Source organism: Lingula anatina, chromosome 1 (genome assembly GCF_051362555.1).
Source record: "Lingula anatina isolate TDL-2025a chromosome 1, LinAna3.0, whole genome shotgun sequence".
NCBI classification, from domain to species: domain Eukaryota; kingdom Metazoa; phylum Brachiopoda; class Lingulata; order Lingulida; family Lingulidae; genus Lingula; species Lingula anatina.
In genome coordinates, this window is record NC_141767.1 from 63,895,929 (window position 1) to 63,907,258 (window position 11,330).

The following is an 11,330-nucleotide window of genomic DNA, read 5'->3' on the forward strand; positions in this document are numbered from 1 at the left end:
CACTTCCGGCGTAAACAAAACCACGTGGAGATCGACATGTAACAAGATGCGTGCATATAAGCATTTCTACGCTTTTTAGCTGAGGTACTTCTGCATTTGAGAACAGTAAACATAAGCACTACATGCAGTTAAATGAACAGTACATTTATATTAAAATGAATTAATATTTATTTATTTATATTTTGTTTTGTTTCATTTTTTTTTTCACGTATAGGCCTATATTACGGGGCGAAGATTAAACTATTTGGATTATTGTCATTAGCAATTATATAATCTATGTTAGTACATATTATTTATTTTTTATGAAATCGTTGTCAATTTTCACAAATAAGCAAATAAACGGTATGAATTAGGTGAAAATGATTGTATTAACAAACACACGTTCTAGAAAGAGAAAATGTGGAATATGGCCGAAGTGAGGACATTTTTGAAAAAGGACGGTGAAATAAAAATAGACTGGAAATTGACGGATATTCGTGAAACGCTTACTTATCATGCCTAACTTTAGGCGGCTTGGCTCGTACCTTAAACCTTTGGCTACGAGCCTGATTCACATTATATCAAGAAGTCGCACTATTCTTTGTATAACTCTTTTTATTTTGTTGTGACGACTGTTACATTTCACGTATAATATTATATAAAAATGATCAATAAGTCTAAAATGTTTAATGATATAATGAGTGTTTATCTGGAATATGGAGAACAAGAATATAATATCTTAAATGCCATCTGAAAATAAAACTACAATGTAAAATCATGATCTTTCATCATATTACATCAAACCAAATATAGATTAACTCTGAAATTGTGCAAAAAATACTCTTAGCGTCTCGTCAACTAAAGCTTTGATCCCAAATCCACGTAAGTTCGTAAGTTATTTTAGAGATTGTTCATTATTTGTACCTCAGGATGACAATGAAATGAAATGAAACAGTCGAACTATCACTTCCTAGTTTGCTTTAATATCGGGTAACATTATTCTTGAGTTTAACTTGTCCTTAAAATTAAGGGGTTGACCTAATCCTGAAGTAAAGAATGGTAGACCAAATTTACCATCTTGCTGATATTTTTCTATTAAACAAATGCATTAATAATGCAAGGCCCCTTCTTTCTACATTTTTTGCGTCACAATCCATGCGAAGGTTATTTCACGTATTGCCTAAAAATGCGTGTTTTCATGAGTATACGCCGCGTTGTCATATTCCTGGCCGGGTTGTTTGGCAATGAAGACTGCACGGTTTGTCAGCTGACCATTGTTCATTTCGCCATGGTACTGGTATCTTTCTGGCGACTTCACATAGCCCTTGGGGACTACAACAGGTTCAAGATCTGAAAGAGCATACCCAAGACACCGCTATAATAAACTGTCTTTATTATAATTTGTAACCAATTAAAGAAAGCAATCCCCATTTTTTAAATTTACCGAAATGGAGGAAATATATTTTGAAAAAGCTAGGAGTTTTGATCTTTTCCCAAAGCATTAACAAGCATTAACGCGTATAGATTAAACTATTTAGTTTAAATGGATGATATTTCAAATCCAAACAATATGAAACTGAATTCAATGTATGTGTGCTATTTGTGACAAAAAGAAATTGCAGTGGAGAATTGGGATGTGGTTACTCCCTGACCACAGAAGTCGCTAGTAGTCTACAAAATTATCGTATACTGTGGTGTATTTACTACATTATGATGAAGAATGGTTACTAGGCTAATCAAAGACAGATATATAAACTAATCAAATTCCCTAAGTAGATTCCATTGTATATCGGTTAGTTTAAGTTTAAGAAACAATTTTTAAAGTCTGATTTGTGTATTGAGTATTTTACTACATGCCGTGTGCAGTTTAGGGGTTCAAATTATCAAAATAAAAGAAAGTATAGGTAATTTAACATGAAGTTGAAATGAATGATTATATTACAACGAATGCACAAATTAGGCCTATGAAGAGTTACAAAACACAATAATGTTATGACTCTACCGATCATTCATTGACATACAATATGTTTTAATATATGAGAAAGTTAATTAAGTAAAATTAGTACGTTAGAAAAGTGGGGTGCAATTAACCTGACATATTTATCGCCTTACTGTCACTGTTCATTGCCACGTGCCCGTGCATGGTCAAGTGCCCTGAGTTCCAACCATCGCCCCACGCCTCGGATGGATAGGCGGGTTCACCATGCTTGGGAATATCTAGTCCTAGAGACAGAAAATAATTTAAAAAAACATATACATTAACAAATTACAACATTTTATTTTAGAACTTAATACTTTGAGGGAGACAAAAAAAAGTAGATTAAAGCAAAATGATTTCTAAATAAACCTATTTCTTAATCACCATACAAATTCATTTTTAAAATTCAATCTTTGAAATGAAACTAATGTTATTCTGCTTAGTTGTGTCAGATTTTCGCAGTTACGGAACCAGTAAGACAAGGCATCATAGCTTCTGGTTCGCCCTAATGGTCACTTTATACCAGCACTACTCAAGAGGAAAACTTTACCGCTCTAGGATCATTAAAAACAAAATACCTTTGATTTCAATGTCCTCATTTACCCGCAACACTTTACACAGCTTCAGTATCCCGAAGAGGACAAGGCAGATCACTGCCGTCCATCCGACAATGGCTACTGCCCCGACCATATTGACTCCTAACGACTGAAAAAAGTGAGTCAGTGAGTCACTTAGCAACAAAACGAAGATAAAGCCGTCATGACACTGATTTATATGCCTTTATCAAAATATGAAGATATAGTTCGAAGTCATGATAGGTATGGTGATTAGAGTGATGTATAAAATATGAAAACGGATACCTTTGCTCTGTATGTTACAAAAAAGAAAAGCAATTTACCTTCCAGGCTGTCACATTGGAAGGATCGAAGATGATGCCATCATTCATTTTAAAAATTGGCACGGCTATCAGACCCCAGAGACCCCCTCCGCCATGCACTTGAAAGATATTCAGTGTGAAAAAAATGATTTTTATAGAAGATGGTCGAATCAAAACCAAAATCGAGATAGATGCACTAAAAATTATTTAAATTTTATTTTGCTTTTAAAACGTGCAGCAGTATAGCAGCATCCCTTCGGCACGAGATAGTATAATTACACATGACACGAACTTATCCTAAGGAAAGAAGACCACCTTTAACAAAGCATTTTCATAAATTTTCACTTATTACATATAGATATCATAGACAGTGGAATGAAAAGTACCTGCCACTGCGTCCAGGGGATCGTCTATTTTCATGGCCTGGACAGCCCAGCTCCAGAATAAGTAAGTGATCCCTGCAATAACGCCAACAATGCACGCTCCCCACGGCATTAACACGTCACAGCCTGCACAGGCGGCAACCTATTTTGTACGAAAGTGGTGACAATTTACTGACATAACAGTAGTATAATACAAATATCTATACATAGTTGTGCTTTTGGTGACGTAAGTCCTAGGTGGGCAAACAAAGTATCAAAGCAACAATTAAAGACAATATTGAAAGAATATATATTCAGAGAATAATTTAACTAAATTAAACATTATTAGGAAAACGAGGATCTGATTAAAACAGGGAATGTATTATTAATTTATCAAATCATTCATTTATTGATTTTTTAAACTACTTGAAAGTGTGACAGGTGGATGTAAAGGTGCAAAACCGGGCAATTCATATGTATAGCGCAAAACTAATAACGATAATGATAAAGACTAAAAACCCCTTTACACTTGACGGCGTCCTTTGTGCGACCATGAAACTGGCATAGCTGGCATGGCGTAGAAAGTAGGCACAAGCATAGCTTTGGTTGCAAAATGAATGCACAATGATCGGCCAGTTGTCAGCACGTAAAGTGTTTTTTTTTTTTTTACTCTCAAACAGGGCGGTACTACGGGACGCAGAAAAGGACGCCGTCCACTCTAAACGGGGTTTAAGCAACTCACCATGCCTGTGAGGGCGCCGTTGATTGTAACCAGGAGACTCCAGTTTGATGGATGTCCACATGAGCACTGGATTTGTAAAATAATAAGATATAGGTTCTTAACAAGAAGGCGAACGAAAATAAATTATTTGGATAACAACTAAAAAGCTCTAAAATATTGAAGGTAACGATTTCGAGTTACACTAAAATACTGGATAAAACATTTGAAATCTATATCAAGGAGGAAAAAGATCATGTTGAATATTTAAGGCTTTCATTTATAAGTGACCTGAATAAAGTACAATAACAACGAATGAAATACTTTACATTGATACATGCGAGTCCGCATTTCTTCAGAATCATGGATGTAAAGGCTGCAAAGCTCCCACAAATAACGGTGTTCATCATAGCTCGTGCTACAGCAGCTCCGTCCCCAGGCTGCGAGATACTGGCTTGGGAACCACCATTGAAGGCGAAGAAACCAAACATCAGTATGAATCCGCCCAGGGCGGCAAGCTGAAATGATAATAATGAACATCCTCGTATTTTTCTGTTCAGTTTGATTGAAATGCAGTTTCTATAACAGGGATAGATAGATAGATAGATAGATAGATAGATAAAAAACACATAAATGAAGTTTTTAAAATCTAGTCTTGAACATACAATTTAAACTTGGAGACCTCAGGGGTCTACTGAGAATGAGACACAATAGTCCCACCTGTCTCCGACGGGGAGGCGCTTGTCACTTCGACTAATTGTAAATCCAGCAGTAGCTAGCTATATATGTAAAAAGTAATTTATGTCAAATACCCAACAACTTAAGTTTCAGCTCACTGCGGGTAATTACCCTCTTCCTATCTTCACCTTTACCGTTACCCTAGCCCTAACCTTGCCTTACCGGAACACTGTGCCCGGGGATATCGTTGGGTTTCCCATCAATCGAGTCAAATCGTCCGATCCTCGGTCCCAACAAAATAGCACCGACCAGCGCTGCTGTGCCTCCTAGCAGATGGACCACCCCACTGCCTGCAAAATCCTGTAATACGATATCATACAACAACTAAAATATTTTACATGGTTTAGACACAAAGACTTAGCCATTGATGACACACGTATATATAATTGTACTGCACTGCATATATTTCCACACCTTGAAAAGTGAACTAGGAGCTCATTTACCTTGTAAGCGATACCATCTATGCCAACAGCCAGCCAACCACTTGAAGACCACGCCCAGTGTGTGACGATTGGATACACGACTCCTGAGAGGTGATGTTAAGTTTTATCGTTAAGTGATCGTCTGTTTTCAATGGTATATACGTATATTAATTCCTCATTAAAAAGATAATTTATATAATTGTTATTAATAATGTAAATATAATCACAGATATTATGGTTTTTACTTTATATTTTAATGCATCATTCTGAATTTCATTAATCTTGTAGCAAGATCGAAATCCCTTCTTACCAGTTATAACAAAGCTATACGCAAAATACGCAATGAATTCACACCGTTCCGCCATAGCGCCGGACACAATGGTGGCAGCGGTGGCAGCAAACACAAAATGGAAAAACCAAAAATGAAAGTGCATGTCGCCGGGCATGTTCTCACTGAACCAATAGCGGGTCCCCAGGAAGAAATTATCCGGCTCTCCAAATGCAAGTGCGTACCCTACACCCCAGTAAGCAATCCCAGAGATAACTGAAAATTAATAAAACGGATCGAAATAAGATTTCTCTAGCATGACGCTAGGTCTTATTTGTTACTGGTCTTTATAAGACATAATCTACTGTTAAAACTACTGATTTGAAGTGTGAATTTGGTTTTCCATCTCCGTGGGATTAAAAAAATAATATTGATGCTTTTTTTGTTTTCATCATGATTTTTCTTTGACCCTATTATGGTTTATCAACTAATTGTATTTCAACACAGATATCCACCCTGCTACCCTACTTACAACAATCTAGCATATTCTTGATGAGAATATTGGTAGTGTTTTTGCTTCGAACGGAACCACATTCTAGAAAGGCGAAACCAGCTTGCATGACTGTAAAAAATACGTGATAACATAACAAGTTGGAATTTCATTCTCAGAAGCTGCGTTAACACAACCAAAGCCAATTTAAGCCGTTTTTTCTATTTTGGTAAAGTTTTAGGCTGTTAGAGTTAGCAGATGAATCAAGACAGTGATCTTAGATGTAAAATGTTGTGCGAGATACTGCATGTCAGATAACATTTCCAATAATATGGATACTATTCAGCTGCTGATGACACTTAATAAGATAACATCTTCAGTTCGTTCTCATGTTGCTAATGACTTTAATATCACGTTGCACTAGTAGCTGTGCCTATTGCGGACCATACTCCATATAGGAGATCAGACAACACTTACAAAATATGACGATTGCCATGATCAGAACAAAGAAGACATCCGCATTATCTTTCAGTGACTTGAGTGACGTTTCAGCAGTTTCCACTCTTTTCAAAAGCAAAGTAACGTTTACATCTGCCATACTTTCTGTGTAGATCTGGTTTTTACTTAGTAGTTGGGTCCGGCCAGTTCTTTGCTCTACTCGATTACTGCTGTAGGGGAGGCAACCTAAATAATATACCAAAATAAAGTAATAGATAAATAAAGGAAGTATGTCACCATTAAAGAAATATCGCTTTTGAGAATTGAAAGGGAAACATGATAATTTGACATTTACTTCTGAAAAATGAATTCCATTCTCCACGACAAAACAGTGCATTTTGCAAAGCAGTTTTTCCATCTGTGTTGAATGAATGTAAACATTTTAAAGAAAGAAAAAATATAATCGCAAAGGACACACACCATTAAAAAAAGTGCAAATGTGTAGGGCTATGCGTGTGTATTTCACATTTGCAACTGTAGAATGACTTGTGTGTCCCCGACGATATTTTTCCCACATATTCTGCAGTGGCTGCCTGGGACCCTTTTTCGTAACGTGAATAATCTATGTTAACAAATAATAACTGGAACACAGCCTTCGTGACAAAGATCTATTATGTGACTGTTAGACTTTATAAAAGTATAATGCAACAAACATTTCCTTGGCCCTAAAGCGAGACTACATAATGATGATATGAGAAAGAGGGCGGGGTAAAAATTCCACTAGTGATGACTTCTAGGTTCACATAAGTACGCTAATAGCAATGTTCAGAAGCCTTTAACATTATCTTATATACAAAGTATGGCGAAAGTAAGAAAGAAAGAACGTAGAATTTGACAGCTGCAAAGTTCGGACAAGGCAGTGCATCTTTTTATAAGGGTAGTTATGGAATTTGACCGAATTGGATCCTTATTTAACTCCTAAACTGTTTCAGATGCCTTTACTTTAAAACTCAACATCAAAATGGAAACCTACAAAGACAAAAGGGGATAAAGGGAATGGGAGCGAGGGCGGGGATTGAAATATATTTGTGAGGAAACCCGGGGTGAAATGAGAGAGGGTGGCGGGGTTAAATTAAAATTTCCAGCTTTTTATATTAACGTAACAGCCATAAAATGCCCTCAAGTAAATCGGAATAAACCAATCTGAATGTCGCACCGGTTGTTTATAGAGGCGCCCGAGTGTATTTCCTCAATAATATTTCATCAACCGAATGTAGTTAAAGAGGTCAATATAAGCTATTAGTTGCAAATTTACATTGAAAGGCATTGAGGGGAATCTTTCATGCCAAAATAATACGATGTCTGAGTTGGATAAATATCATTTGGCCATATATGCCATATTCAAAATATTGAAACATATGCTAACAAGTTGTAAAAATAACATCCAAAATCTAGATTATGCATAGATGCTTACAATGTATAATGGCATACTGGTACCTGTAGAATTACTTGCAAAATGCTCGTGGAGGCATATTTAAATGAAGTAATTAAGCGAAGGTGACATTGGACACCATAAAATTATTTTAATAGAATTTTTCGTGCTAATAATTCATACCCTTTGCATCTAGTATTTGTAATACTAGTTGACCTTCTACAAAAATAGTCATTTTAACGAAGCCACTTACTTGCATCCGGATATGGAACAGATTAAGCCAAACTCTCGTATATCCTTCTTGCCGATGAGGTGACAGTCACGAAATAAAATCATAACAAAGGGTACGCGGTAGGCCTACGGTACGTAAAATTTCTGTATGTAAAGTGCATGTTGATTCCCCTTACATATCACGCATGTTGCATTCACTCCCCACGCGCCTTTTATTGGTCAAAATTTTCTTCCGGGTGACTGCGTTTGCGGTTTAGTTTAGTTAAATTACCTGCAGTATACTTTATTTGTCAAGAAAACTGGATACATCAGATTGCCACGTGATTTCGAGCTGAGTTTAGTGATCATTGACAGTAACCGTGTCTATTTTTTTTCTATGTCTCATATGCGTTGTGTCTGGGTTTGCACCTGGGTCGCTTTCACGAGGTGAAGTTATAGTGTCGTTGTCTAACTTTACCCTCATCTGAAATGATGATATAGCAAAAAAAGTCTGTAAATAACAAGTAATCATTAGCTTTGGAAGGTATTGCTAAGATTCACTAAATATCCCCGTAGAAGCTGAAACAGATTATTTAACAAACTGCAAAAAGTTCGGGGACGTACAGAGTGCGTGCTTCAAAGAATGCAAGGGAAGGAGTGGGAGAGCAACAAAGTGGAGGTTCATTTAGTCCGTTAATAGTAAACTACTAGCACCACTTATGCTTTTTCTCAAAATTATTTTCATGCAGACATATACAAGGAAGGCGCCCGCAGACCTCTTATATACTCCTCATCTGAAACACAACCTTTCTTATCCAAGGCCCCATTCCCATAGACACCACCGATCTACGTGAATCGACCCAACTATGTGGGAACTCTCGCTGACTGCAACCTGGTTAACTGAATGATACGCCTCTTCCCGACGTTAATCTGGTGACTATACTAGTACGTTGGAAACAAGAGGGTGGGTTTTATTCAGTTAAGCTGATTGCACTTAACGAGATTCCCCGCAGAGTTGGGTCGATACGCATAGACCAATGATGTCTATGGGAATGGGGTCTAAATTAAGAAATTTAACATACATCTTAGGTTTAGGAAGTGACCCGATGGCTACCTCTTCTAACGGCGCGTCCGATACGCTACACGGCGATGCCACATCAATTAGGGAGTTCGGAGTGCTATTTTTAATACACGCATTTTTAATGTGCATGAACGAAACATCCAACATGTACTAGTTAAGCCCCCTTTACACTGGACGGCGTCCTTTCTGCGTCCAGCAGTACGGCCCCATTTGAGAGTTAAAAAATTATAATACTTTACGTGCCGACAACTGGCCGATCATTGAGCATTCATTCTGATACAAAATCAATGCTCGTGCCTCCTTATTAAGACCACAGTGATGCCAAATATCATGGTCGCAGAAAGGACGCAGAAAGGACGCCGTCCAGTGTAAAGGGGGTATTACAACACGAGTTGTCCACTGTATGCGGCATACAAGAGCGTAATTATATATCGAGGCGCAGCCGAGATAATAATTTGCTCTTGTATGTCGCATACATTGGGCGACGAGTAGTTGTAACAGACTTACACCACGGCTAGCGCGTAGAACAAAAGACTCGGCCGTGCTGTATTCGACATACAAGCACGTCATGTACGAGTGCGTTCCACGGTCTGTAGCACTACTAGTGTAGTAGCCAATCATAGGCCGTGGTTTAAGCCAGATACAACACTCGTCGCCGAGCTGTACGTGAAAATTACTCGTGTATTGTCTCGCCTGCGGCTCGCCAATACACTCGTAATATTTCACGTACAGCTCGGCGACTCGTATTGTATCTATCACTTACACCACGGATGGCGCTTCGAACAATAGGATGAACACACCGAAGCGTACGTACGACAATACAGGCAAGCCTGTATGCGGAATACAAATGCAATTATCCTATTGTTCGAAGCGTCAGCCGTGATATAATCATTTTTTGTCACTTTTCACACAAATGTCATGTCCCGATAAGGTCGGGTTACTTGATGAGTCACAGGTTTTTCTGAGTACATTTCAGGGTAGCTAACACAAATGTAAGACCTATTCTTATTGTTCGCAAATACCGGTAACCTCTCAACACGAATTTTTGTGAAGGTGCATGGTAAATAAAATCTACAATTAATACTGATGGCTTCTACTCAAATCGCATATTCCAAACGCGTGTTACCGAGTAAAATTTTATTTCTAAAAAAATTGAAATAGAATAGCCGCAACAGTCGTTGATTGCAGACATTCTGGCGAGTTTTTAAAGGACGTATTGAACTTCAAATCTTGTTTTCTAAAATATACTCTACAACTTAATCATTTATTGTCACCTGAGACTATAACTGGGGCATTTTGTTACATTTTGCAATGTTGGGACCATTATCACGTGCATAAAGATCAATATACATGTAGTCCTAACACACACAACCCCGACATTGAAATATCTTTCAAAAAAACCGTTCAATGTAGAATAAGGAAAGACTACCTTAAATTCTGTCAACGTGCCATGTTCGTTAACCAACAAATCTGACACACAATTTGTAGAATAATTTCATTTTTAATCATATATTATTTGAATAACGAAATAATTGTTCCATACGCTTTATGGCTTAAGATATGACCATGATGCCACTCGTGATATGGCTGCGATTTATTTTACAAATACAATTTAGGTCGCACACTGATTCGAACGCTGATGTATGAACCTTGGAATTCACTAACAGATGAGTGTCTTTTGCAGTAAATGCTACGTCAAGAGAAAGTGTGATCTTTTTTATCGGTAATTGAAAGAAATATCTCAGTACTATGATCATGAGTGACAACTGGTGTCTCTCCCCGTCTCGGTTCGGGCTTGGGTTGTGAGCACAGATGTAGATAGCCTCTTTAACACCCCTCTCACACCATGATGGATCTTTGTTCAAGATTGTTACTCCCTTCCATGGGATTTGGTGAACCGAAACGGGGGGAGACACAAATTGTCACACACTTGGGACAGCACTATTACTGAGACACTTGTGAATAGTGCTAAGTCTCACACACTGAAGAAGGTCACGGAAGAAGATCAAAAGCTTTGTGAGGTACAGCACAAGTTAGTGTAAAAACTGAAAAGTAGAAGCTTATTACATAAACAAAAGACTACGCTAATAAATTCCAATCAAAATATCTTGGTCAAGTATCTTCACATACGACTGACCATAGTTTCTGCATAAATACGTTCTTTAAAAAGCGTGGAAGTCAGAATTCTGAGTAAAAATAAACAATATTGCGATCAATTCCTATACAATTCTTAAAGACTATGAAGTAGAAATTCTTACAGAACACCCCAAAATTTGAGATCAAGCATTAAAGCTCATTCTAGGTCATTCTGTCATTTGATAAATGTAAATTTAATTC

The 11,330-nt window shown here is 37.4% G+C and overlaps 1 protein-coding gene across 4 annotated transcripts; it reads right to left on the bottom strand.

The window, feature by feature from the left end:
- Positions 1 to 576: 576 nt before the first annotated feature.
- Positions 577 to 9,337, bottom strand: LOC106151241 (putative ammonium transporter 1). Of its 4 annotated transcripts, none has more exons than XM_086994654.1 (14): positions 9,027 to 9,337; positions 8,205 to 8,396; positions 6,310 to 6,516; positions 5,875 to 5,964; positions 5,385 to 5,618; positions 5,096 to 5,178; positions 4,815 to 4,952; positions 4,244 to 4,432; positions 3,939 to 4,004; positions 3,221 to 3,359; positions 2,856 to 2,953; positions 2,536 to 2,662; positions 2,071 to 2,202; positions 577 to 1,329 (listed from the first exon to the last, which is right to left on the bottom strand). In XM_086994654.1, exons 3-14 carry the CDS (start codon positions 6,428 to 6,430, stop codon positions 1,160 to 1,162), a joined length of 1,587 nt encoding a protein of 528 aa, XP_086850780.1. In that variant the 5' UTR covers positions 6,431 to 6,516; positions 8,205 to 8,396; positions 9,027 to 9,337; the 3' UTR covers positions 577 to 1,159. The 4 variants fall into 4 exon arrangements, with proteins under 4 accessions (XP_086850780.1, XP_086850773.1, XP_013379842.2 ...); XM_086994647.1 differs by having other exon boundaries at positions 8,995 to 9,337; XM_013524388.2 differs by lacking the exons at positions 8,205 to 8,396; positions 9,027 to 9,337 and adding an exon at positions 7,956 to 8,150 and having other exon boundaries at positions 2,092 to 2,202.
- Positions 9,338 to 11,330: the final 1,993 nt, after the last annotated feature.

What these genes read in the sequence shown, in the direction of transcription:
- LOC106151241 (XM_086994654.1), bottom strand. Translation starts at nt 6,430, where the DNA reads ATGGCAGATGTAAACGTTACTTTGCTTTTGAAAAGAGTGGAAACTGCT. An exon ending in CAAGAATATGCTAGATTGTT is followed by an intron (nt 5,619 to 5,874) that starts GTAAGTAGGGTA and finishes ATTAATTTTCAG; the next exon opens with TTATCTCTGGGATTGCTTAC. An exon ending in TAGATGGTATCGCTTACAAG is followed by an intron (nt 4,953 to 5,095) that starts GTAAATGAGCTC and finishes ATCGTATTACAG; the next exon opens with GATTTTGCAGGCAGTGGGGT.